This window comes from Canis aureus, chromosome 14 (genome assembly GCF_053574225.1).
Source record: "Canis aureus isolate CA01 chromosome 14, VMU_Caureus_v.1.0, whole genome shotgun sequence".
NCBI lineage: Eukaryota > Metazoa > Chordata > Mammalia > Carnivora > Canidae > Canis > Canis aureus.
In genome coordinates, this window is record NC_135624.1 from 63546133 (window position 1) to 63572923 (window position 26791).

Below are 26791 nucleotides of genomic sequence, written 5' to 3' on the forward strand. Positions count from 1 at the left end.
ACATACTCAAAAGCAGCAAAATATTACCCCTAGGGAAGCCTGGGTGGCTCAGCGGTTGAGCATCTGCCTTTGGCTCGGGGCATGATCCCAGAGTTCTGGGATCGAGTCCCGCATCGGACTCCCTGCAGGGAGCCTGCTTCTCCCTCTGCCTCTGTCTCTGCCTCTCATGAACAAATAAATAAAGTCTTTTAAAAAAATGTCATTAGAAAAAAAAAATATTACCCCTAAAAAAACTGAAATGTTCTGGGGAAAATACCAGAATTGTCCATGGTACTACCATCTTCGATTCATGTGTTAGGTACTTTCCTTGTTGTTTTAATAATTTGAACATATTGCAGAGGGCATAATTTTTAAACTATTTTATGAATCCTTCTTTGAGAAGATTATAAAAGAATGTCACAGTATCTATTCTTTATTGCAATAAAACACTGAGCATGTCATGCATGATAAGTGGAGAACAACTTTAGAAGAAGGAAATACACCTTCTATCTTTCGGAGGAAGAGGGCTCTTTTAAATTGCGTTCATCACTGTGGCACTCATAACTTTAAATTTGTTTTAAAAGCGAAACAAAATATATCTGATTGAGACAGATTGGGAAACTTCTGTAGATGGGACACAGCACGGGAAAAGTCAGAGAATCCCTTATACTCACCATGCATTCCTATCTAGAAATTCACTTTCCAGAACTCCTCTGTGCACAAGTCTTGGAGAACCTTTATATTTTGCTCTAATAATTTTGTAGACTTTTATTAGGTGACAAATACAGTTTCTAAGTAAATGTAGGCTAAAATAGGGATATTCACCATACTGACTTTCACAAGGTTTAACAAAGCAAGTCCTTAGAGTAAACTCATGTGATGGTTTGTTTATTTATTTATTTTAAGATTTTATTTATTATTTATTCATAGAGACACAGCTAGAGAGAGAGGCAGAGACACAGGCAGAGGGAGAAGCAGGCTCCATGCAGGGAGCCTGATGTGGGACTCGATCCGGGTCTCCAGGATCACGCCCTGGGCTGCAGGCAGGGCTAAACCGCTGCGCCACTGGGGGCTGCCCTCATGTGATGGTTTAGAGTACATTCTTGTAAATCTGTAGTCCTACATGATATAAATCTGTAGTATATTGTCAGGAGATTATATTTGAAAATGATATATGGAAATATATAATGTATTTTGACACTAACTTACTGTAAAATAATAATAACTAAGACAGATATTGTACTTTTTCTCTATGAAACACTATCTTAGGCACCTGGGTGGCTTAGTGGTTGAGCATCTGCCTTTGGCTCAGGTCATGATCCCCGGGTCCTGGGATCAAGTCCTTAATCGGACTCCCTACATGGAGCCTGCTTCTCCCTCTGCCTATGTCTCTGCCTCTCTGTGTCTCTCATGAATAAATAAATTAAAAATCTTTAAAAACAAAAACACTATCTTAGTGCTTTGTGCATACATATTCACAACTGCAGAATCCAAAAAGCTCTGAAAACCGCATGTATCATAAATTAGCCTGAACGCATTTGCTGCTAAAACATGATCTGAATTTATTTGAGGCTATTTATAGTCTTTATCATATTTAATTTGAATATTCATTTATTTCCTGCAGAAATATTAATGTGCTTGATTGTAAAGTACTGCCCTAGGTCCTGTCTGATGTTTTTTTGGCCTCAGTATTTACCATTTTACCTTTCTAAAATTAAAAAAAATAATCTGAATTTCAAAATATATTTGGTTAGAAAATAATAATATGAAGGATTTGGGCCTGTGCTTACTCTTTTTTCCTCATAATAGTGCTATAGGATAGGTACTGTTCTTTTCCCTGTTTTGTAGATTGAAAAAACTGAGGAAAAAGATGAAGTAGGGGACAAGGTCACATGGCCATTAGGGGAAGAGCTGGGACATCAGCCCTAGGGATTCGGCTCCTGAGTCTGTTTTCTGAACCCCGTGATGTGTCACAAGTTAGGGATTTAATCCTGGATTTCTGTGTACTACTCCTATGCTTGGTTTTCTAATTATTAATTTCTAGGCTTTTGAATTGGGAGACAATAAAAGTGCCAAAGGTTATCGATACTTTCATTCTTCTTATATTATCTGTCCCCATGTCTGGCCTAACCAACAGTCTATATATAGCTTTCCCAAAAAGTGCTGCTTTAATCACGTATCACATTATTAGATCCTCATCTGCTTCCCTGTTTTCTGAATCTAAATTTTATTGTATTTGTATCATTTTTACACATTTTTATAACTATGTATTTATTTAACACTAGAATGTACTCTTAAAAAATCACCAAACTACATCAGAACTAAAAATTAACCAATTAAGTTACAGTGATAATTTAACATACTAGTGAGAAAACAGGACAAATGATAAATTCTTTTCCTAGGTGATAATTCCGAGTTACTGCTTCAGACCCTTTGCTGGTGTCTGTGATAAATTTTTCCAGAAGGAAGGCTTACTGTGGGCAGAGTATTGTTTGCCCATTTTCTCATTTTTGTTATGCTTCTTCCTCTGATAATTTATTTTTATTTGCTGCATGTTACACATAATGAAACTCACATGATTTTGTGAGTTTGCATATGAATCTTGCAGTTGTATACAGTATAATAGCTTCAGAATTCCTGAAGGATGAAGCTAGTGTACTTTTAAAAAAAATTCTGTAGGGTCTCAAAATTTACTTCCAAATAGTCATCTTACAGCTTTAAGACACAGAAATGTCTATTTGTAATCTTCCATGTTCTTTCCTGTCCTTTTTTGCCTCACATGGAATATTCTGTGTACAAGAACATTGAATTTATAGTAAAAGGAGAGAGTACTGTACTTTTAAACTGAATAGACATCTTTATTGAATTATAAGTGACTTATTTCGTCTGTCTTCAAAGCAGCATCTTCTTTATTTTTGGTTTGGGGAAGAACTATGGGAGTGGGAAGGCTTTGGTTGTTTTAAGAAAAGTCACTAGTTTGTATCATGATACTTGCTTTGAATCTTAAAAAGCATTCCACATATTTTTCAGCACTGAAGTGGTCAAAATAAATGTTGAATGAAGTCAATGTTGTATACACTTAAAGATACTAACAGTCTAGTCTTGATTTTCAATGGAAAAAAATCTTACTTTTTTATGGGATATGTTTGCTTTTTTTTAGAAAAAAATCTTTGTTTGCTTTCATTAGAAACTCTGAAATTGTTTTAGCTTTGGAACAGATTTAATAGTCTTAGTTGATATCTCTGTTTAGTGACATATTCTTCCTTGAGTATGTTCCCAGCCCTTTTCACTGTTAATCTCTAGGTTAAGCTGAAAGCTTTCTAGGAAATCTCCCTTTCAGTTATCCCTTTTGAAACCTTGTTTTTAATAGCACTTTTCTTTCTTGGCTTGCATGACATTTTATCTTTCTTTTCCTTTCTTTTTGCCGTTTGCAAAGACTCTTGGGAGGATTTGACAGATTTGGTGGAGCAAATGCGCGATGATACAGAAGGTGCGTGCCACACCAACATCTTTCAGCTTTTTTTTCCTATCTTTTTCTTTCTTTCTTTCTTTCTTTTTTTTAATTTCTAACCACCTTTTGATCGTTTTCCATAAGCCAGATTGTCAGCTTTGGTTTTATTTCCCATGGCAATAACTGGAGTAATAAAAATATTTGCCAGATTTACCATACAGGTACTTCATTTGTATGGGATTAGGCTTTTCAGAATCTTGCATTTAAAAATCTTTCTCCTGTGGTTCCAAGTAAAGTGTCATAAATATATGTTTATGCAGTTCCTTTAGGATATTTGTTAAACATGTTTTAAGGGGACTTTATACCAAAATATATCAGGTTTTTTGGCTGTTTTTTCATTTATTTGTTGGGAAGATGTAAATCTTTTTCTCATTCGTGAAAATGTATATTCCTGTTAATTCCACAGTAGTCAAAAACAAACAGATCCCAGGAATCTGAAGTATCCAGTCTGGAATGTTGTTCAGATTTGTAGATTTCCATAACATTAAGCACTTGGAGCTTGGTCCTGTCATAGCATTACTTCCTGGTGGAATTACTTTCAAAAGTAGCACATGTGTTCCAAAATAGAAAGTCCCCCTAACAAGAATTGTTTCTTCTGTAAGGGGCTGCTAACTTTAGGGAGCTCAAGGTAATTCACACATTTTATAATAAAAATAGAAAAATTGAAGTTTGGCTTCACTGTATCTCCCCCTTTGCCTGAGTCCTAAAGTGTGTCGTGTTTGTGTGCCTACCCCACCAACACCCCCACCCGGCTTGAGCACATACACATCCCCTGCCCTGCGTGCACACTGACCTTTTCATTGCCTGTGCATAGTGCATCAGCCTCCTCCTGCCTGGCCCTGCAGCCTTACCCCTGGGAGTGTACTACCCTCCTCTCCCCACCACCAAGTTCCCCCCACCTCAGTCCAGACGGAAGCTCTGCTAAGGAACTGCTCCTTGACAGCCATGGCCCACATTCAGGTCTCCATTCACTCACGTCCTGCATTGGAGCTTAAGGCTCTTTACTTGTTCTCTACTTCTGGTGTGTTTATCGTCCTACTCAAGTGTAAAATCCTTACAGGTCTTAAACTTCTCAGTATCTGTGTGAGACCTGGGGTGGTACTGTGCTCAGTCTGTTTGGTCATACCAGGCAAGACTACTGATGCCCAGTAGTTTCTGTCGCCACTGATGCCCATTAGTTTCTTCTTCAGCCCTTAACTTTGAATGAGTAAATTATTCCGAGTTTCATGTCATTTTCTATAGTCAAGCTGTCCTTATTCCGTCTCTGATTCTGCTTGTATTGTAACTAGTTACTTATAATTCAATGAAAAAAATCAGTATTACATAGGCGATTGACAGTTCATAGAGAAAGAAAAACAAAGAGAAGGGTGTTGATTCATTCAGTGAGTAGCATTTCCTATTAGCTGTTGTTATTTACCAGGTACAACACAAGTGTAAGGTTTTGATTCCTTTAATAGACTAGGCACTAAAGAAAAATGCTGCATAAAAACCAACAAATCTATGCCTTTCTTGATACTTCTTCCCTAGGACTCACCCTGGTAATATTCCATTTCTTTAATACAAAGTACTACTTCAAGAATCAAGCCTAGTGTGAGAGTAAGCCGCCTCTTTTCATTTTGTTTTTGTGGGATTTTTGTGAATGATTATCATAGATGAAATCAGAAAGGGAAATAAGATGAGTTATAACATAATAGCACATTAAAAACCCAGAAGATGTGAACTGTCTCAATATTTTGATGATCTTAGTAGATTAGCAGTCACATGGTATATGGTAATATTTCAAGAATGTATTTACAGACAAGTCTTTCTGGAATGTAGTTTTTAAAGAAATCAGAATGAGGAAGGGAAATAGCTTTACTCATTAACTTTTTTTGAGTCATTTCATCCCTTTTTTATTATTATTTTCTGTTTCTCTTGCCTTATTTCAGTTACATGAAATGTTAGAGTTTTACTGTACTATTATATAACTTAAGGATTTTTATAAAAATGAGTACTTGTAACAAAAATAAACATGAGTTAAGGAGTGTTGCCCACATATAACACACTTAGCAGCTTAGGGACTGGGGTGAATCTCAGTTTCAGACCCTGAGAAAGCTGACGATGTTTGTAGGCTCAGATCTTTTCAGAAAACTTTCACTGCTGAGCTATTTCAATTCTGTTTCTCGTCTGTTATTATGAATGTGTCATAACAGTTGGTTTTTTAGTAAAGGAAGTGTTAACATTGGTTTCCAGCCTCCTGAAAATTTGCTTTTTAAAATAACAGAAGTTGCAGATTTGAACTGTTAGCTTTGGGGTTTTGTTTTGTTCTAAATTTTGCAAGATTGAAGTTTTTTCTGGTGATCCGATTTCTTAAAGTGATGGTTGGTTTTACAGTCAATGTGTCTGTAACTCCTGTCTAATAGAATATGAAGTGCCTTCTTAAAGTAGAAAGTATCCTGCTTTCAACACTGATCAATTATCTGGCATCCCATCTCATTGTATACTATTAATTTGTGCCTAAAAGATTGGAAACTCACTAGAAAATTCTGAAGATTAAATGAATAAAAACACACAGTTTGCTATCTTTAGTTTCTCAATAAATATTAAATTCCTTCTGTACTTATTACTAATTAGCCTCTGAAACAGACTGAAATTGCAATTACCCAGATTAAGCATTTCTAAATACTTAACATGCAGATATTTGTTTAGTCTTCAAAACTCTATTATCAGTTCACAGATGAGGAAAGTGAGGCCTGCAGAATTCAGAAAGGTTCTGAGTGGAATACTGCTCAGCAATAAAAAGGAACAAACTATTGATACCCCCAACAACCTGGATGAATCTCTAAGGAACTATTGCTGAGTGGAGGGAAAGAAGCCAATTTAAAAATTTACATACTATGTGATTGCATTTATATAATATTATTGAAGTGACAAAACTATAAAAATGGAAAATAATAGTTGCCAAGGGTTAGGAGAGGGTAATGGCTGGGGGGAAGGCTAGGTTGTCACCCCTGCTTCTGACCAAGCACATAGAAATCAGAGGTTCTTATTTAAGGGAGACAAGGCTAAACATAAAGTTCGGTAGGTTAGGTGTATTAAAATGCATTGGTTAACTTATATTTTCAACTTACAGTGGGTTTATTGGGATGTAACCCCATCATATCTTGAAGATGTGTTATTTTATTTTATTATTTTTTTATTTATTCATGAGAGAGAGAGAGAGAGGCAGAGACACAGGCAGAGGGAGAAGCAGGCTCCATGCTGGGAGCCTGACGCGGGGGGACTCAATCCCGGGACTCCAGGATTGCACCCTGGGCCAAAGGCAGGCGCTAAACTGCTGAGCCACCCAGGGATCCCCGAAGATGTGTTATTTTAAAGGAAACTCCAAACACTATGATTCTCCATTCCCAGATACTTCAGTATGACACCTAACAAGATTAACATTAATTCCTTAATAGTACCTAATATTTATTCAGCACATTTTCAAAGGCTGCTTGTCTCAAATATGTCTCTTTTCAGTTAGTTTGTTTGAATCAGGATCCACACAAGACTCTAAGTCTCTGGGGTTTCTTTTACTTTTTTAAATTACTTTTTATACTTTTATTATCCTCATTGTATTTCCAGCTTTTTATTTAAATTCCAGTTGGTTAATATAGAGTGTAATATTAGTTTCAGGTGAAGAATTTAGGGACTCCTCACTTAGATCAACATCCAGTGCTCATTACAAGTGCCCTCCTTAATACCTATCATTTACTTAACCCATCCCCCTGCCCACCTCCCCTCCTGTAAGTCTCTAATTGTGTTGAAGAACAGCTTTATTGAGAGAGAATTCACATACTGTAAGAGTCACCACTTTAAACTATACAGTTCAGTGGTTGTTAGTATGTTTACAGAGTTGGGCATCCATCACCACTACCCAATCCCAGAATATTTTCAACACTCGATAAGAAACCCTGTACCCATTAACATTGACTTTTGTTCTCTCTTCTCCCCAGATCCTGGCAACTACTAATCTATTTTCTGTTTTTATAGTTTTGCCTGTTCTGGACATTTCATATAAACAAAGTCATTAAATATGAGGCCTTTTGTGCCTGGCTTCTTTCACTCAGCGTGATGTTTTCAAGGTTCAGGCATAATAGGACATTTATCAATAGTTCATCCTTTTTATTTCTGAATAATATCTCATCATACGTACTATATTTTATTCATTCATCGATAGCTGGACATTTGGGCCACTTCCACATTTAGGTTATTATGAGTAGAGTTGTTATGAACATCCACTTAGGAATTTAAATGGACATATGTTTTCACTTCTTTGGGGTGTATACCTAAGAGTGGAATTGCTAGGTCATATTGGTGACTATGGTTTAACCTTTTGAAGAATGAACTGCCAGGCTGTTTTCCAAAGCTGTTGTACCATTTTAGATTCTTGTCAACAATTGTTATTTTTCTCTTAAAATTCTTTAAAAAATTATATCCATCTTAGTGAATGTGGACTGGTATCTCATTTGCATTTCCCTAATGGCATTTTTTTCATGTACTTATTAGCCATTTGCATATCCTCTCCAAAGAAATGCCTATTCAAATCCTTTGCCCATTCCTTTTTACTGGGTTATTTGTCTTTTGTTGAATTGTAAGTTCTTTGTATATTCGAGATACTGGATATAATATGTAGATATCCACCACCCCCCATTTCATGGGTTGCCTTTCATTTTCTTAATGATATCCTTTGAAGCACAGATGTTTTTAATTTGAACAAAATCCAGTTTAAATTTTTTTATTATTGTTCTTTTTAATCCAGTTAATTTTTTTCTGTTGCTTGTGTTTTTGGTGTCATCTAAAAAACCATTTGGTTCTGTTGTATAATCCTTTTTATATGTTGCTAGATTTGGTTTGCAAGTACTTTATTGAGGGTTTTGCATCTATATTCATATGAGGTTCGATTTCAAATTCAGTATCTTGTTATAGATTTTCTGTTTCTCAAGTTAGTTTTGGCAGTTTGTATTTTTCTTAGAAATTGTTCATTTTATCTAGGTTGTCTAATATTTGGGCATACAATTGCCAATTAAATAGTATTCCCTTATAATCCTTTTTGTTTCTATAGGGTCAACATGCCTCCTCTTCCTTCCTGATTTTGGAAATTTGAATCTTCTGTCTTTCTGTTGGTCACTCAAGCTAGATGCTTGTCGGTGTTGTTGGTCTTTTCAAAGAATCAACTTTGGGTTTTATTGATTTTTCTCAGTGCTTTAATGTGCTGCTTATTTCTGTTCTAATCTTTATTATAGCTTCCTCCTGGGGCTTTCCACTGATGTCTGTATTTATTGGTTGCCCTTGAGGAAGCAGTCTCTGAAATCATGGAATTATGATAATACTGGAGCTGAAGAGTCATCTAGGTCAGTGTTTCTCAAAATTTAATGCACATGCAGATGACCCTGGGGTCTGGTTAAAGTGCAGAACCTGATTCAGCGGTACATTGGAGCCTAAGGTTTCCCATTTCTAAAAGCTTCCAGGTGATGCCAGTGTTGACGCCAGGGCCGTATGTTCAGTGGGGAGGATCTAGTTCATTTGGTATCAGAGTCATTGGTGGGGTTTTCTAAGCCATGTTGTTTCTCTCCATTCCAGGGATACTCGCACCCCCACCCCCCCACCCCCACCCCCGCCTTGAGAATTGGTGCTGCAATGAGTCATTGTGACTGATACGGGTGTGTATTGTTTCAGTAAGATGAAAGAGTTATTGAACAAGCTTAACCTTCTCATTTGACAGATGAGGATATTGAGGCCCCAAAGAAGTAAGACTCCTTGTTTGGTATCATATAGGTAATTGTTGCAAATAGGTGATTAAGATTAATAGGTGGATATAATCTTTCTGCTGATAAAGCTTGATTTTAACAAAGTACATTAAGTGAATTTCCTCTTTAGTACTCTTGAGTAGAAGTTTATATAATATTTAGAATGGCATTAGGGAGACTAAATAGATATGGACATATATATATAGGTAATCTAAGGGTCCAAAGACTCTTCTGATTATTTTTAATTTTTTTGAAATATCCCGAAAATACTTTATTAGACCTGAAAGAGTTGCCAGAGAAAAACATACCATTTGAATTTCCGAATGCAGGAGTACACAGGTTCCTTCATCACCTAAAAGCTGGGAATTATAGTTGGGAAATTGCAACGGCTTCTCAGCTGGATTGAAGTTTCTTTGCCTAATGCTCTATTTTTATTATTTTTTTAAGATTTTGTTTTTAAGTAATCTCACATCCAACATGGGCTCGAACTTAAAACCCTGAGATCAAGAGTCATATGATCTACCAACTGAGCAAGCCAGGGTCTCCTTCTATTGATTATTCTTAAATGAGGATTGAGTAAAAAGTTCCTGATTCTCTTGTACAAATACGTGTCATCAGACTAGTTAAATGGTGTTTTATTACAGGATCTTTTTAGTGCTTTCATTAATTTCTTTCACTCTCAAGGACACCTCATTTTGCACCAGTTTTATACTCCAAGAAATATTACCAAAATAGTTCAAAATAGATTTATTTAGGAATTATTGGTCTTCAGACATTCTGAACACAGAGTAAGCTTTCCTTTCTGTATCTTTCCGTTAGTATGTCATTTTTAATCTCATATTAATGTTCTTAGGTATCTTTGGAAAAACTCCATATGACAATATTTGTTTCTCAAATGGGATACATTTTTGATCTGTCGGATAACCAGGAAGTTCTAAAGAGTAACTGCTTGTACATATGAATAATTCCCACCTTAACAAAAATTGGGTACAATATAACAAACGTAATTTTGACATATGTTAAGTATAACTGAACTTTTCTTCAATTATTCATAAAACATTTCAAGATTTCTCTCTATGAACATTAGTCATTGCACTAAAGAGTTAAATAGGGTCTTGGTCAGATGATGGGTTTGCAGAGCAGTGTGACTCAGTGTCACTCTTAGCTATATGACTTTGCGTTCACTTTTGTCATCACTGTTAACAAAGTGAGCCTCATTACTCTAAAGTTCATTAAAATTTTCCTCATATGGAAATTAACAGTCTTGAAGAGCTATAATGAAGATCTACATGTTCTTGAAAGAACTTTGGTTTGGAAATCAATTAATAGAGTTTATTATAGTAACTGGAGTTATTTTTGTACAGTTTCTTTAGTCCACTGCTCCTGCTCTGTTCCCTACCAAGGTGCTTTGTGCCAGCATCTATCTGCTCACCAAAACATAGGACTTACTCTCCATACTTCCCTCCTTCTCTCACATCCAAGTGGTCATCAAGTCCTGAAATCCTGCCATTCTACCCCTGGAATGTCCCCCAAAGCTATTTCCCCCTTCCACACAGCACCAACTGCTCTAGTTCCACCCCCTGCCATTTCTCTCTCCAGTTATTGCATTAGACCCTTACTTGCTCTGCAGCTTTGAGTTCTTGCACCCTTCCAATCCATCTTCCACACAGCTATGAGAATGGCTCCTCTAAAATTCAAATCTGTGACATACACCTCTCATTAAAATCTTTGACTTTAAGGTAAAATCCATATTCCTTAATAAAGATCCTTAGCAGTCTCTCCTTTACCTGTTTTCCCTCATCTCTTCTCACAGCATTCACTTATATGCATACATTTCTGACGCGTTTTCCATTTTATTTTTCCTGTTGTACCAAGTTCTCTCATACCTGAGCACCTTTGCCCGACCTTTCATCCTGCTCCCTTCCCAGCTCTATACTTACCCCCTCATCTGACTAAATGTCTTTTGGTCCTTTAAGATTGAATTCAGGAGCACCTGGGAGGCTGTCAGTTAAGCATCCACCTTCAGCTCAGGTCATGATCCCAGAGTCCTGGAATTGAGCCCACATTAGGCTCCCTGCTCAGCGGAGAGCTTGCTTCTCCCTTTCCCGTTCCCCCTGCTTGTGTTCTCTCTCTCTCTGTCAAATAAATAAATACAATTAAAAAACAAAAAAGACTGAATTCAAAAGTCTTATTCTCTGGTACTGAAATATATGGCACATAATGATGACTTTTTTTTTTTTAAGATTTATTTATTTTAGAGAGAATGCACATGAGCAGGGGATGGAGCAAAGGGAGAGAGGATCCTCAAGCTGATTCCTCCCAGAGCACAGAGCCCCAAGGTTGGGCTCAATCCTGAGATCATGACTAGAGCCAAAATCAAGAGTTGGCCACTTAACCGACTGAGCTACCCAGACATCCCTCCTGATGATTTCTGTATATTAATTTTGAACTCTGCTACCTCTGTGAATTCGTATATTTTTGTACAGATTTTGTTTGATTTTCTGGATATAAAATCAGATCATGTGAGAGCAGTAATATTTGATCTACTCTTTCACAGGTTATATGTTTGTAATTTCTTTATCTTCTTTAATTGCATTCCTCTACCACCCTCAGGACAATGTCAAGTAATAGCCATGTTAATGGATATTTCTTAATTTCCTCAAAATGCTACAGATTGAATAAACATCTCTTATAAGCCTAAAAAAAAAAAAAAAAAAAGCCTTCTCCTCTGAGAACTTATGTCTACATTACCTGCCCTTTACGCATGAAAGGAAAAGGGGACCAGGTCAGGTACCTTTCTTCTGTGCATATTCCTGTAATATTTTGTGTATACTTTTGTTAGTGTTTTTATTGTAGTACATTTGCACTGCTTCTCAAACCTTTCCAGATCCAGTGGCATAGGAAATTGTATTGGACTTACATATAGCCTGCCTGAAATTTTATATTAATATCACATCTAGTATCTTAGCCTTCAAAAATTATATAAAATGTACATTTGATTCCATAGAAAGGGTATAGTTGACCTAATATAAAAATATTTTAGTTTTATTTGTCCTGGAATAATTTTTTTTTTTTTGTCCTGGAATAAAATTGATCTTTGTCAAAGATGATAATGTTTATTGTGAAATTTCAAGTTTTCTCTGTAAGCTCCCCAGTTTTGTTCTCCAGACATCTGCCTAACCCAAGTTTGATAAATAGTAAGCACTTTGATGTCAAGAACTAGGTCTTCTATCTCTGGAATCCCAGCATTAAATAGAGTATCTAATACACAGTAGATGTTCAGTATTTATTGAAAATAAATAATGAATGAACAAAAGTTCAGTTTTGGAATAATAGTGTTAAGTGTTAGCATCGTTAAACATTTTAATTTTGGATATTTTTCTCATAAAAAATATGACTAATGACACTGGGAAAGTCATGCATTTTAAAAATAGTTTTCTGGCCTATACAATTTATCAAAACCTTAAAAAGAAACCTTTTATAGTTAAAATATACAGAAAGATCACATTTTAAATATTCAGCTATTCAGCGCAATGAATTTTCACACAATCAGCAGTTTCACATAACTAACACACATATCAAAAACCAGAACAAGAACCTACCCCTCAGGACTTCCATGCTCTCATTGTGTCACTACAGCCCTTTTTAACAGCATATGTTTGTTCTGCAAAATCATTTTATATTTGAGTACAATTTAAAACAAGTAAACTGATTGAATATTTTTTATTGCTATGACAAATTAAGTTAATGATTTAGTGATCATTACTAGTAGCCAACATTACAAAATGGAAAAAAATAATTTTAAGTAATTATTCGTAATAAAAACTATTTTCATTAGTTTACATTAGCACTAACCAGAAAATGTAATTAAAGTTATTTGCAATGCCCATACTCTTATCTACTCTTCAACACAAAAATGATGTTAATAATAAACATTAAATAATAATTTTATTTTTTGCATTAAATAATAATGAGCAGTAAATTCTTTTAAACTTTTATGCCTAATTGTCAAATTGCCCTGATTTTTGTCTTTTATTTGTTTAGAGAAGTAGTTCTCAATGGAGGGGGAGCCCAATTTTGTCTCCCAAGGGACAGGCACGTGGCAAGATCTAGAGCCATTTTTGCTGGTCAGAACTAGAGGGTGCTACTACTGACACCTAGTGGGTAAAAGCCTGGGTTGCTGCTAGACTTAATACACAGAGCAGCCCCCACAAAAAATAGTTATCTGGCCCAAAATGTCAGTAGTACCAAAGTTGAGAGCAATATTTTCTAAAGAATGAGTGGGTTGTGTTTGGTGTAGATTCATTCCAACGGGGTATAGCAGCATACTAATAAAGTACAAGGTATTAAGACTTCAGTTTCCCTTGGTATTAGCTCCTATTTGTTTATTTTATTCACCTCAGACCCCAAACAGGTGTCTTGAACATTTTGTTAATGATTATAAGAAGAATGAGATGACGCAGTGTAGGAGGATAAATCCATCACCACTTTTGGCAAAAGTCTCAAATCCAGCTCTCTTACAAAATTTTCTTGCCGCCTGTTGGAGGTGTTAAATAGAGAATCTAGTTGCTCTTCACAGACATCCATGTATACCCACACAGCTGTACCCCATTCCTTTCTTCCAGTGATTATGGAAGGTTAGAACCACTGGAGTGCAGGGCGCCTAGGTACTCAGTCCGTTAAGCGGCTTACTCTTGAGTTTGGCTCAGGTCGTGAGATCAAGTCCCCTCAAGGTCTGCACTCAGAGTGGAGTCTGCTTAAGATTCTCCCCCCCCCCCCCCCGCTCATACTTTCTCTCTCTCTCTCTCTCTCTCTCTCTCAAATAAACAAGTCTTAGAAACACTGGAGTGCACATAAATGCCAGTAACAAAGTTTGAGACTAATGTCTAATTAGGTTGTTTCTCATGGTGGTTTTTTAGGGAGTAGTTCTGTGTGTATTTCAGTGTCCCCTTGTGAGATTATTCTGATCTTGACAAGTTGACCTGCCCTGAGCAAAGAGTCACTTGAAGATGGCCTTAAAACAGATGTTGTGCAAGAAAGAATTAATGACAATATATACCAATTCTGACTTTATAATAAAATATTTCTCTCAAAGTATTACCTCAGAGAACAAACCCAGATTTATAAGTTGGAATTATAAATCTACAAGTCCTTAAATTTAATGAAGAAGATTAGCTTAGAATTTGGCATTTGATTGCCCTTATTTAATTGTGAAAGCAGATACAAATGAAAACAATTGTATGAAGAAAATTAGGGACATTTTGAATAAAATAATCTGTTTTATGTTGTAGCTTTTTTGTTTTGTGGAGCATGGGTTTTTTAGTATTTTTTGTCAACCTAAGAAGAGTTAAAATAGTTCATAGATCTCTAGGCCTTTTCTAGTTTTTAAAGAATATAATATATTTGATGTTTGGGAGGATGCATTAGCTCTCGTGTCAGGTCTAGGTGTAATTCTGCCAGTTATGAACTGGTTGGCCTTGGGCTGTAAACTCTTATGGGCTTTCTTTACCACCCTAAAAGAAGGGACAATACTTAATGATAGAGTCACAAGAATTAAATAAGATAGTCATGTAAAAGAACGACCAACAAGGGGATCCCTGGGTGGCTCAGCGGTTTAGCGTCTGCCATTGGCTAAGGGCGTGATCCTGGAGACCCGGGATCGAGTCCCGCATCGGGCTCCCTGCATGGAGCCTGCTTCTCCCTCTGCCTGTGTCTCTGCCTCTGTGTGTGTGTGTGTGTGTGTGTGTGTGTGTGTGTGTGTCTCATGAAAAAATAAATAAAATCTTAAAAAAAAGAACGACCAACAAGAGGGAAGGATAAATATTCAACTGGAGTTATGGGTTCATTTGCAAGTGGATTATAGTGGTCAAGAACATGGGTTTTGGAGTCAGAGAGTCAGGGTTTAGACTCTAGCTTTGTTATCTCTTACTGGCTGTGCTCAGGGGACCAGCTTTACACTCTTAAGCTGCATTCCTAAGTTGACACTATCACTAACTGTCTTGCCACCTGCTGTAAGGAGGGATTGAAACCGTACCTGTCAGAAGCAGCCCACAGTACCTGGCACAGGGTAGGCACCAATAGGTGAAGGTAGTGAGAGCCTGGGTTGTTCTGAGTTCTGTGTGGTACTTAGTCCCTCTTCTCAAATAATTTGTCACACTGTACGCTAAGTCTTAAAAATTTGGAAGCTAATGCTAATTATTTTTAGTTTATTTAATAATGCTTAGTTTAAATAGTGTAATTAACATAAATAGTAATGCTAATAATGTAAATAGTATATTTGGAACAAAGTTTAAGTACTTTTTTTTTTTTTTTTTTTTCTACATTGGCTTTAATTTTTAGAGCACTTCACACCCTGTAGAGAATGAGTGTCAGGGCCAGGGTGGAATTTCAGAGACTAGTGTGAAGGTTGGACAATAGTGAGCTTATGATGGACACTCAAGTTAAGGTGGTAGCAGAGGTGGTGGTGAGAATATTAAGACTGTACTCAAGGCTTGAAATTTGATAAAAATAAGTAATCTCACTTGCATCAAGAATATTCCTAAGGGAAACTGGCATCTTTTTTTTTTTTTTTTTTTTTTTTTTAACAGCGAGTACCTGGCAGAGAATATAAAACCTAAGAGTATACTTTGGCACCACCGTCTTCATTGCTGCCAAGAGACCAACAGTCCCACACAGCATTGCTTTTGTGCTTTCGATGCTAATGTCAACACAGTGACATGCTGAATTTTTAAATGTGCTGTTTCCAGTAACCATGGTCCATCCTCTCCCTCTTTGGCTATAGATCCTAATTATCTCATGGCTAACGAACGCATGAACCTAATGAATATGGCCAAGCTGAGTATCAAGGGCTTGATTGAATCTGCTCTAAACCTGGGGAGAACTCTGGACTCAGACTACGCACCTCTCCAGCAGTTCTTCGTGGTGATGGAGCACTGCCTGAAACACGGCTTGAAGGGTGAGCCATGGCCCCAGATTGCAAATGTGCACACAGCTGTATTCTGGCAATACATGCTCAAAAAAAAAAAAAAAAAAAAAACCGTTCATTATGGAGCCCAAGAATAAGAGACTTGAATAATACTAATCTATTGGAATGCACCCTATATGGGGACAGGGGTATGGTTGAATTAAAGGACATTCAGGGCTTACAAAACAGATCACTAAATGCTAGAGCTGGAACAGACATCACTAGTCCAATATGGCCTTTCTGTTTGGCAGGTGGAAACAGGTGTGGAATGGGAGGTAACTTGTCCAAGGTCACACAGTGAATGGGTAGAACAAGTGCTAGAACTCAGATTCCCTGATTCTTGCTTTTGTGTTCTTCCATTTAACCGTAAGCTTTTCAGGGCCAGACCTGGTCTTATTGCTTCCTTCCCTTCTCCCTCCTCAGTATATAAGAGCCTGCTTCTGGATTACATATTCTGTTCCATTGGACCATTTTCTTCACTAATGCCACGTAGCTTTAAGTACTATATTCTTAGGATGTTTTATTATATCATAGGGCTTGTTATAAATTCTTCCTGAAAGAGGAAGAACAGTCTCGGGAAGTGGGAGATTTTTTGATTGTCACAAAGTATTGTGTGTTCTGAATGCATGAATAGTTTTAGAGCTTCTGATAACCCAGGACTAGTTCCCTGAAAAAAAGGATTGAACATCTGAGAGAGAAGTGTATGTATGTGTTGGTGTGTTGAGGGAATGTTTATGCTGTAAAGAATATTAAAACACTATTCTGTTTTTATCACCTTAGCAAAGAAAACTTTTCTTGGACAAAATAAATCCTTCTGGGGGCCTCTAGAATTGGTAGAAAAGCTCGTTCCAGAAGCTGCCGAGATAACAGCAAGTGTTAAAGATCTTCCAGGACTTAAGTAAGTTTAGGGTTGAATTCTCTTAGGGAAATATTCTTAATATTAACTATCTCCTTGAAGACAAAAGATAACAATGACCATAATAATTTATTTTCTAGCAATCCAAAAAGCATACTCTTATTTATGAACAGGCGCTGTTGCCAGAGAACTGCTTATATAAAATATTAAGAGAATTAATGCCTGTGAGAGATAATTATTATGAATTTAAAAGAGGTTCGTATTCATGTTAAGAGACGAAACATTGTCTTATTTTTTTCACTTGTGGGATCAGAATGTCAAGAAATTCGATCTAAGGAGAGAGAATGCTAGACATGACTAAGAAAAAGAATGTGTTCAATGCTGTTTGAGAGTCAAGATTAAAACAGTTGTCAAGTGAACCTCAGGAACTGACGCGGGGACTCAGAACTCAAAAAAGAGTAGTAACCCTCCTCCCAAAGTAGACTGCTCTAACTTTGATGGAGCCCTCAATGGCCTGTGTCCACATTACTAGTATTTGGGTGCTTACATGATCCACCCTAAGTTTATAGGATTAACCAGTGTTCATGTGCCAGAACATTTCAGTTGGGTGTCCCAGGGGTTTTGCCATCAAACTGCAGTCTCAGTCAATAATCAATTCTTCAGAAGGCGAATTGCTAACACACCACCAGTCCCACTAGCGCCCTCATCCCAGCCAGCCCCCAGAGTTCCTCGCATGGGAATGTCATGAAGGAGGTTGTAAGGAGCACCTCCCTGTGCATGTTATACTGGGCACTATGAGCAAGAGAAAGTGAATCTGTGCCACGATGGCCCCTATCTCTGCTACTTTTAGTTCTTTGGTTCCTGTGTTTCTGTAGGACACCAGTAGGCAGAGGAAGAGCCTGGCTTCGTTTGGCATTGATGCAAAAGAAACTCTCAGAATATATGAAAGCTTTGATCAATAAGAAGGAACTTCTCAGGTATGAACATCTTGTTAAACTTTGTTCTTTTCTTGCTATGTTCCTATTGTACAAGGTTGAATCGTATATAAATTTGAAATTGCTACAGATCAAAAACAGTTGGTTCATGGCAATTTCATGTAGTTCAACTAATATCTTCTCCCACACCTCATCAAGAATAGATGTTTGTTACATATGTTCAGTCTGTCACTGTGGCATATATACGGGACAGGCCAAAATGTTATCCCCCCCAAAAAACAAGAAAGGCTTTTGACACCTTAGCATGTACTTACACTCAGTAAGACAGGAAGTTGACATATAACATTAAATTTTAAAATAGCATACACAAATTTCCAGATGGATTATAGATACAAATGGGAAAAAGAAAACAGTAAAACTTTTAGAAGAAAATATGAGGTAGACAAAAATTTCTTGAACAAGACATAAAAAGTTCTACCTTTAAAGGAAAAAAATGGATACATTGGTCTACATTAAAATGAAGAACTTCATTCATCAAAAGACACAAGATTAAAAGGCAACCCAGGGAGTGAAAGGAGATATTTGTAATATTCAACAAATGCATATTCAGGGTATGTGAAGAACTTCTTCAGGCCAGTAAGAAAAAGACAGATGAGTAAATGTAAGAGTAGATAAAAGATTTGAACAGGCATTTCACAAGAGAAAATCAAAATGGCTAGTAAACATGAAAAGGGGGGTAGCTGGCTGGTTCAGTCAGCAGAGCATGCAACTCTTGATCTCCCAGTCATGAGTTCAGCCCCACATTGGGTGTTTTACTTTAAAAATTGATATAGGAGCGCCTGGTGGCTCAGTTGATTAAGTGTCAGACCGTTGGTTTCAGCTCAGGTGGTGGTCTCAGGGTCAGGGGATGAAGCCCTGCCTCAGGTTCCGTGCTCAGCAGGGAGTCTGCTTGAGGATTTCTCTCCTTTTCCCTCTGCCCCTCTCTCCACCTGCATGCACACACCCTGTCTCTCTCAAATAAATAAATAAGTCTTTTATATGTAAACATACAAGTTCACTAGCTATCATGTAATTGCAAATTAAAATAACAGTGTGGTATCAGGACACACTTACCTATAACTAAGCAGATCTCTGAGGCAAATTCTGAAAAACAAAATAATTTTTTAAAGACCCATTAAAGATCGAAAAATTATGCCTTGCATCTTAAATACAAATATATGGGGAAAGCATAGGTAATCATTTCAGTGAAAATCTCATTCTGATCACTTTTCTTTCAGCTGGAAAGCTAGAGTCTAGTCATGTACCTGTTATCTAAAACAAACTATCCAAGCCCATACTTTTTTTTTTTTTTCAACTTTTTTACTGTTATCATAGTATCCATATTTAACTATGAGGCCAGAATTTTCTGCTTGTCTCAAGATTACATCATTGGATTCTTGAGGTTTTATTATTGGTATTCCATGGATTTCTCTTACAGTGAATTCTATGAACCCAATGCCCTCATGATGGAAGAAGAAGGAGCCATAATTGCTGGTCTCTTGGTGGGTCTGAATGTCATTGATGCCAATTTTTGTATGAAAGGAGAAGACTTGGACTCTCAGGTATGCAAAAGATGCTCAGTTACCAAGTGTGTAACTCTGAGTTCTGCTATCTCAGAATTTGGATTGATCAGATTATACCAACCAAATTAAGGGAAATTCTGTGAGTCACTAGTAGGATTTTTAAAACTTTTGATGTAAATGTAAACAACTGGTTTTTCCTTCGAAGTTGACTCACTTATGTATTATGAAAGTTTTACAGAATTATTGTCTTGACGTGGTCCCTGTTTAAAATATTTTGTACAGGCTAAAATACCTTCCCCCCAACCCCCCGCCCACACACACAAGCTAAAATATATATACAAGCATGGTAGTTACAAATACAGACTGAAGGGACGCCTGGGAGGCTCAGTGGCTGAGTGTCTCTGCCTTTGGCTCAGGGCGTGATCCCAGGGTCCTGAGATCGAGTCCCTGCATCAGGCTCCTTGCGGGGAGCCTGGTTCTCCCTCTGCCTGTGTCTCTGCCTCTCTCTGTGTGTCTCTCATGAATAAATAAAATCTTTTAAAAAAAATACAGACTGAAGCCACTCTTTAGGTTCAGATTCTCCTTCTTTATTTTCTTGCTGAATTAATTTTGTCATTAGTTTTTTGATGCTTCACACTTCTTAGCTATACTACAGGGACAGAAAAAAAAAAAGAGTATCTCTATTTCATAGAATTATGGTGTGGAATAAAAAAGTACATGTGATGTACCTGGTACAGAGCCTGGCACATATTAATTGCTCAATAGGTAAAGTCATTTTCACTCTCTTTCTCACCCCTTCTCTTTGAAATACTACAGCAAATTTCTGTTACTTTTTCTCTGAGAAAATGGAAAAGGAAGTATGATATTTTAACCTGGATTTTAAAAAAGAAATAAGCTGAATGATGATAATAATATAGCAGTCCTGAAAAATTTAGATATAGTACATCAGTGAAAGTTTGGAAGAATAATTACAAAATGTTACAGTGGACCTGTCTGAGTGTTGGGACAATGGGTGTTTTGTATTACTTCCTTTTACTTACCTGTATTTTCTGAAACTTCTTCAAGGAGATGTGCTTTCTTTCTGTATTTAGAATTTTTAAAATATTATTCCTAAAAGTGAATAGCGGTTCAGTAGAAGAATACTTGAGAAAAACAAAAGAGAAAGAAACTTTAAGCCTTAAATTTATAATAAGCATTCTGTGGACTTTCTTGGAGTCTTGTGTTGACTTTCATGACCTGGTCTTTGGGTCCTATTGCCTTAATCTCGATTCATTACTTACTTTCACCCCTTTTCAAGTTCTTGATTATAAGAAAATAAAACATTAAATTTTCATCAAAAATTTCAAATAATTGTGATTCCTGGGCTCAGTAGTTGAATGTCTGCCGTTGGCTCAGGGCCTGATTCTGGAGTTCTGGATTGAGTCCTGCATCAGCCTCCCAGTGGGGAGCCTGCTTCTCCCTATGCCTCTGTCTCTGCCTCTCTGTGTCTCTCATGAATAAATAAGTAAAATCTTTTTTTTTTTAATTAAAAATAATAAAAAAAGGGGGATCCCTGGGTGGCTCAGCGGTTTAGCGCCTGCCTTTGGCCCAGGGCGCAATCCTGGAGTCCCGGGATCAAGTCCCACGTCGGGCTCCCAGCATGGAGCCTGCTTCTCCCTCCTCCGGTGTCTCTGCCTCTCTCTCTCTCTTTCTATGTCTATCATAAATAAATAAATAAACCTGAAAACTAACTTAATTAATTAATTGATTGATTAAAAATAAGAATAATAAAAATAAATTTCAAATAACTGCCATGACTTTATTATTGTTTTGAGTGCCCAGAAAGAGACATTGTATTATGCCTTGGAAAAAGTATCTGATTTACATTAAATTCTGAAAATTCTCTCTGTAGGTTGGAGTTATAGATTTTTCAATGTATCTCAAGGATGGGAACAGCAGTAAAGGTAGTGAAGGGTATGTATGGGAAAATTAAGTTGTTTTTTTCTTTAATTTTCTTTGATAGCATTTAAAGTTTATAACAGTAGTGCTTTAACAGAATTGCTGAAAGAATTTATGATAACATAGTTTTAATAGTCTTGCCAAAAAGATCTGACAGTTGTGCCTGTTAAGCCCTAAAAGAGGTTTTAGTTAAGTGATTTTCCTACTGTGAAGTTTAAGGGCTTACAAAATGAAAGGGTTTATAAAGGAATTCGGTGTTCCATCTTTTGAAGTAGTGTTTGAAAACATGGTCCTCTTAATCCAGGAGGATTGCATTTTCAGTTTTCTTAAAATTTGAAATATTAAACATGTACTGTGGACTTATGTAAAATGTTGACATTAAGGGTAATGGAGTGAAGAGTCTGTGGGAGCTCTGTACTAGTGTTTCAACTCTTGTAAATCTAAAGTTATTTCAAAAAAGTTGTTAAAATGTCCATACAGTCCTTAGACATTAGACATCAGAATGTACCTGATACTCTTTGTAAATTTAGCAGTTCAAAGCACAATTAATCTGAAGTTCTTAACTTTGGACATTGAGCCAATACTATGTCATTTGTTCTTTAAGTGTAGCAGTAGAGGTGTGTGGCCTTGATCTTACTTTATTTGAAAAGTCTGGTTCTTTAACTTGCCTGTTATAAATTAGTTGGTTCCAGAAGTGAACCTCCTGTTTCCACTCTTATTTTCTCATGTAATAATAAACACTTGATCTTTATGAAAGTTTTTTATACCATTCACTTTGAAATAAAATAAGCATGGAAAAGCAAATAAATAACATCTGGGAACAAATGTTATTATACCAAAATCAGTTTAATTCAATTCCCATGATAAATGGAAAATTGTTATAAGTAGTAATGGCAAAACTAAAAAGTGTCTCATTTGTGACAAGAAAATTTTTATTTTTTAAATGCCTCTGATAGATTATAATGTTACACCCTTAACCTAAGTTACTAAGGTATGCAAGCTATAACAAAGGCTTTATTAATATGGGGAATTTTTTGTTTCATTTTTTAAATGTGTCTTTCTTATTGGGGGCATTATATATCAGGTCTGTCTTCTGGTTCAGTGTATCTGTGGCACAATTTTCCTTTATTATATAAAAAGATTGAGGAAGGGGAGCTCTTGGGACTTCTAATCTTATTATTTTATTTCTATTTTAACCCCCCCAACTCTGCCTTCCACCCCAGAGATGGCCAGATTACTGCAATTCTGGATCAGAAGAACTATGTAGAAGAACTCAACAGACATCTAAAGTAAAGAATAAATACTTTTACTTTACTGGGGATTTTGTTGTGCAGGAAAGGAAGAATAAACTCATGAGCCATGCATGAGGATTAAATTCAGGCAGTCGATACTCAACAAAAATACATAGAATTCCTGCCTGCCAGGCACTGAGCTAGGCACTCAATAAATGTCATTTAACAATTTGGGCACTTTTAGTGAAAGGCAGTATAAGATTAGTATGTAATTAATAGCTAGTGATTAAATAGGTATATTCAGTTAAGAATTCTTAAACATGTGACATACACAGTTGAAAGTGGCAGCCCTCTTGGTTCATATTTTAAGACTGATCTTGGGCAAACCACTCATTGCCTTAGTACCTTTAGATGAATTGTATCATGTTGGTCCCTTGCATTTTTCATTTATACATTGAATTGATAATATTAACTTACCCTTTCTTCACCATCACTACCATTAATTTACCAAATACTAAGTATTTTTCAGAACTGTCCAGAACATGAAATAGTCTATCGGTATTCTCAAGTACATTGATGTTCTTGTTATGCTAAAGACTGTTGAATAATTCAGAAAAATTTATATATCCAGTAACTCTTATTTTGTTTATAATTCTCTTATAAAGATAATTTAAGTAAGAACTATAATATGAGTATACTGGTAGCAGTATAAATTTTGAGTAGTCTTGGTTTCAGCTAGAAAATCCAAGAATAATTTAAGTATATTTTCTTTGGAGACAAAGAACTAATAATGACTACAGTGAATTATGGGGATGTTAGTCAAGTAAAAGTACACTTACATTTGCTAGTGAACTAGAAACATGACAGTTACTATTTTCATGTCTTAGTTTCTTTATCTGTGTTTGGGTGTTTTGTATTACTTCCTTTTACTTACCTGTATTTTCTGAAACTTCTTCAAGGAGATGTGCTTTCTTTCTGTATTTAGAATTTTTAAAATATTATTCCTAAAAGTGAATAGCGGTTCAGTAGAAGAATACTTGAGAAAAACAAAAGAGAAAGAAACTTTAAGCCTTAAATTTATAATAAGCATTCTGTGGACTTTCTTGGAGTCTTGTGTTGACTTTCATGACCTGGTCTTCGGGTCCTATTGCCTTAATCTCGATTCATTACTTACTTTCACCCCTTTTCAAGTTCTTGATTATAAGAAAATAAAACATTAAATTTTCATCAAAAATTTCAAATAATTGTGATTCCTGGGCTCAGTAGTTGAATGTCTGCCTTTGGCTCAGGGCCTCATTTATTCTTTTCAACACATAGGGTTGTTGAAAAGAATAAATGAAATAATGCAAATAAAATAATTCAGAAAAGTTTTTAGTGTATGGCAAGCACTTCTTCAGATAGCTTGTTATTAAATAAGTAGTCTTTAAAGTTGACTGTGCAGTGCATCAGCTCTTTTATTTTATCCAACAAGTGTTTATTAAATATAGACTTTAGTACCAAGAGTAAAATAGGTAGGATCCGCAGCTACTGTGAACTGTCTCAGAGCCTGCAAGTCCATCATGAATTGTGGACATTTGATGATGGATAATACCTGTGATGGATGTTTACCTGGGAAGTACAGGATGTTCTATTTTTTCAAGAGAAATCATCGTGTTTTTTCTTCTCTTGATAGTGCTACGGTAAACAATCTTCAGGCAAAAGTGGACGCATTAGAAAAATCCAACACTAAACTGACAGAGGAGGTAAGTGTTTTGGAAATTCTTTGACATACAACTTAATAATGTGCATTAGTGGAAGCATATCTCTTGATACTCATCATTTGTTCATTCAGTAAACATTTGAGGACTGCTTTTGTGCCAGAACTAGACAAAGATTTATGTGTGCGTTGATTTATGTGTGCCAGATAAGCAAGCTCCCACACTCATGGGCCTTATTTTCTCCTTGACCCCAAGGAGATAGTGTAGATAACTTAGTACTGGTCAGAAGGCCGGCAGTCCCTGCTTGCCTGTCATGCTGCTTACAAGTCATGTGCTTCTGAGCACATAACTCACTTGACCTCCCAAGAGGCCCAGTTCCCTTCCTGGCAGAAGAGGGTGTTTATACTTCTCCTTTCAGCCTCATAGTTACTCTGAAGATCACAGAAGAATATATATGTGAAAACCCTTGGAAAATCCCCCAAAGTAAGAATAAAAATTAACCTCATGTTTTGCTTCTGATTAATAAAGAAATATTTTAACTCGTCAGTGGCAAAACTACAAATTTTTTTCTTCAATCGCATTAGAGGTTTCTATGAAAAATCTTAAATTTTCCAGGTGGCAAAGACTTTATCTTAACTATATCTTACCTATCTTACTGATTTCTTATTTAGGAAATATCAGTATATCCTCTTATATACCATGGCATAAATTTGGTTTATATAAAACCAAATTCAAGCAGTAGTCAGGAGGATGCTGTTTAGAGTTTTCTTCAGAACATTTCCATTGTTACAACTTTAAAACACCTTCCTTATTACTCAGCTCTGTGGACCTCACTTTTCAATATAAATTCTTAAATTATATTAAAACTTAATGGAAATGATCCTTAGAATTTCACCCTACAAAGCTTTTGAAATAATCTGATTAGACATTTTGTACTGTGATTCTGCTGTGAGTTACTCTATTGAGGCAATATGGCCCAGCAGTGAAGCATGGTCTCTAGAGCGAGGCTCCTTGGGTTCATGTCCCACCCAGCTCTGGCACTTGCTAACTTTCTAATCCTGGCCAATAACTTAAGCCTCTATTTCTTGGTCTTCTCTGTAAAATGGGAATGATAAAATAATAGTAAGATTTTGTGTGAATTAAATGATCATACATAAAGACTCAGGCCAATGCTTGATATACCATAAGCAGCCAGTAAATATAGTCATTAATTTTATTCCCTCAGTCACAAGACTTTTCCTCCTGACCTAGATTTATTTTATTAGCAATATTAATTTATTCATTCATGTACTTATTTTGCCAGTAACATTTATTTCCTTTAAACTTTGAATTTTTAGAGACAGGTAAGCCCTGTGCATAGGCTTTATAAAGAACAGATAAGGCAAATCAGATCTATCTTTTCCCATTTCCATCCATTTTGGATTTAAGAGGGCCGGTAAAAAACAAAAACCCTCCTTTCCTCTCCTGAGTTCTGAACTGGTGTGATAAAATGAGTAGAATTAAATAGATGAAGATAGATAAATATCCACTTTATTATTGGTAAAGCTGAATTAGAAGCCCCACTTGGATGTACAGCCGTAATTTCCTAATCCTCTCTCTGATGTTAAGGTCTTGGGAGAACCTCTTTGAAGATACCTCTGGATCTAGGAAGCAGGCCCACTTGCCCAGAGTTAACTTTTTTTATGTCTTGTTAGGCCCATGGAGCAGAGAGGTATATATGGGCTTCCAGACCTGCCTTTGGGAAGCATGCATGAGCCCTGGCTCCTCTGCACTTACGCACTTAGAACAGGAACCAAACAGAACCTGTGCCCACTGCTAGTGAGGAGATCATGTAAAGGGAGACTAGCCTGGCCAAGAGGAGCCTACTGAGTGCCTTTCCTATGCTCACTCAGGCTCTTCCATCTTCTCTGTGGGGAATCAAGTTTAGCAGGTGCGGAAGAGGAACAAATGTTTCCATTTTACTTTTCCATCCTGTGGAATGCAGATATAAATGTGCCCTCTGAACAGTAAACTGTTAATAACATTACCTTACCTTTCTAGGTGCTGAAATGACTTTGTTCAATTTCAGTACTTAATGGCATCTTTTAGAGTGAGAACTTTGGAGTTCCATTTTTTCACTTTTAAAAATCATCTACCAAAAATCTTACGTAGGGTTTGTAAGATGAGTTTCAAGGCCTGAGGTGACCTCTTTATTAAACATTTTAGAAATAGGTATTGTAACTAAATAGAAGTTACCCATGAGAACACTGTTGAGGTAAACAATCTTTAAGTTAACATTTTGGTGCTGAAAAGAGTTTACACAAAAAGCAGCAATGGAGGTATTTTTTATTTTTATATACCTAGTTTAAA

At 36.4% G+C, this 26791-nt stretch overlaps 1 protein-coding gene and 1 long non-coding RNA gene across 15 annotated transcripts in view; one reads left to right on the top strand and one right to left on the bottom strand.

Moving 5' to 3' along the window:
• Positions 1–26791, top strand: part of RUFY3 (RUN and FYVE domain containing 3) — a 72208-nt gene that overhangs the window by 26202 nt on the left and 19215 nt on the right. For 8 of the 14 annotated variants that reach the window (XM_077848285.1, XM_077848287.1, XM_077848288.1 and 5 more), the window contains exons 2-9: positions 3416–3469; positions 16040–16213; positions 17003–17120; positions 17954–18055; positions 19491–19614; positions 21467–21528; positions 22737–22802; positions 24418–24487. In XM_077848285.1, coding sequence (XP_077704411.1) covers positions 3416–3469; positions 16040–16213; positions 17003–17120; positions 17954–18055; positions 19491–19614; positions 21467–21528; positions 22737–22802; positions 24418–24487 — 770 coding nt within the window. The remainder of the gene's footprint in view (positions 1–3415; positions 3470–16039; positions 16214–17002; positions 17121–17953; positions 18056–19490; positions 19615–21466; positions 21529–22736; positions 22803–24417; positions 24488–26791) is intronic. The other 6 variants (XM_077848289.1, XM_077848298.1, XM_077848291.1 and 3 more) reach the window with 1 other exon arrangement.
• LOC144283761 (uncharacterized) lies at positions 15892–20823 on the bottom strand. Its single transcript, XR_013352336.1, has 3 exons — positions 20616–20823; positions 19127–19156; positions 15892–16269 (listed from the first exon to the last, which is right to left on the bottom strand). It is a non-coding gene; the product is annotated as an uncharacterized LOC144283761 (long non-coding RNA).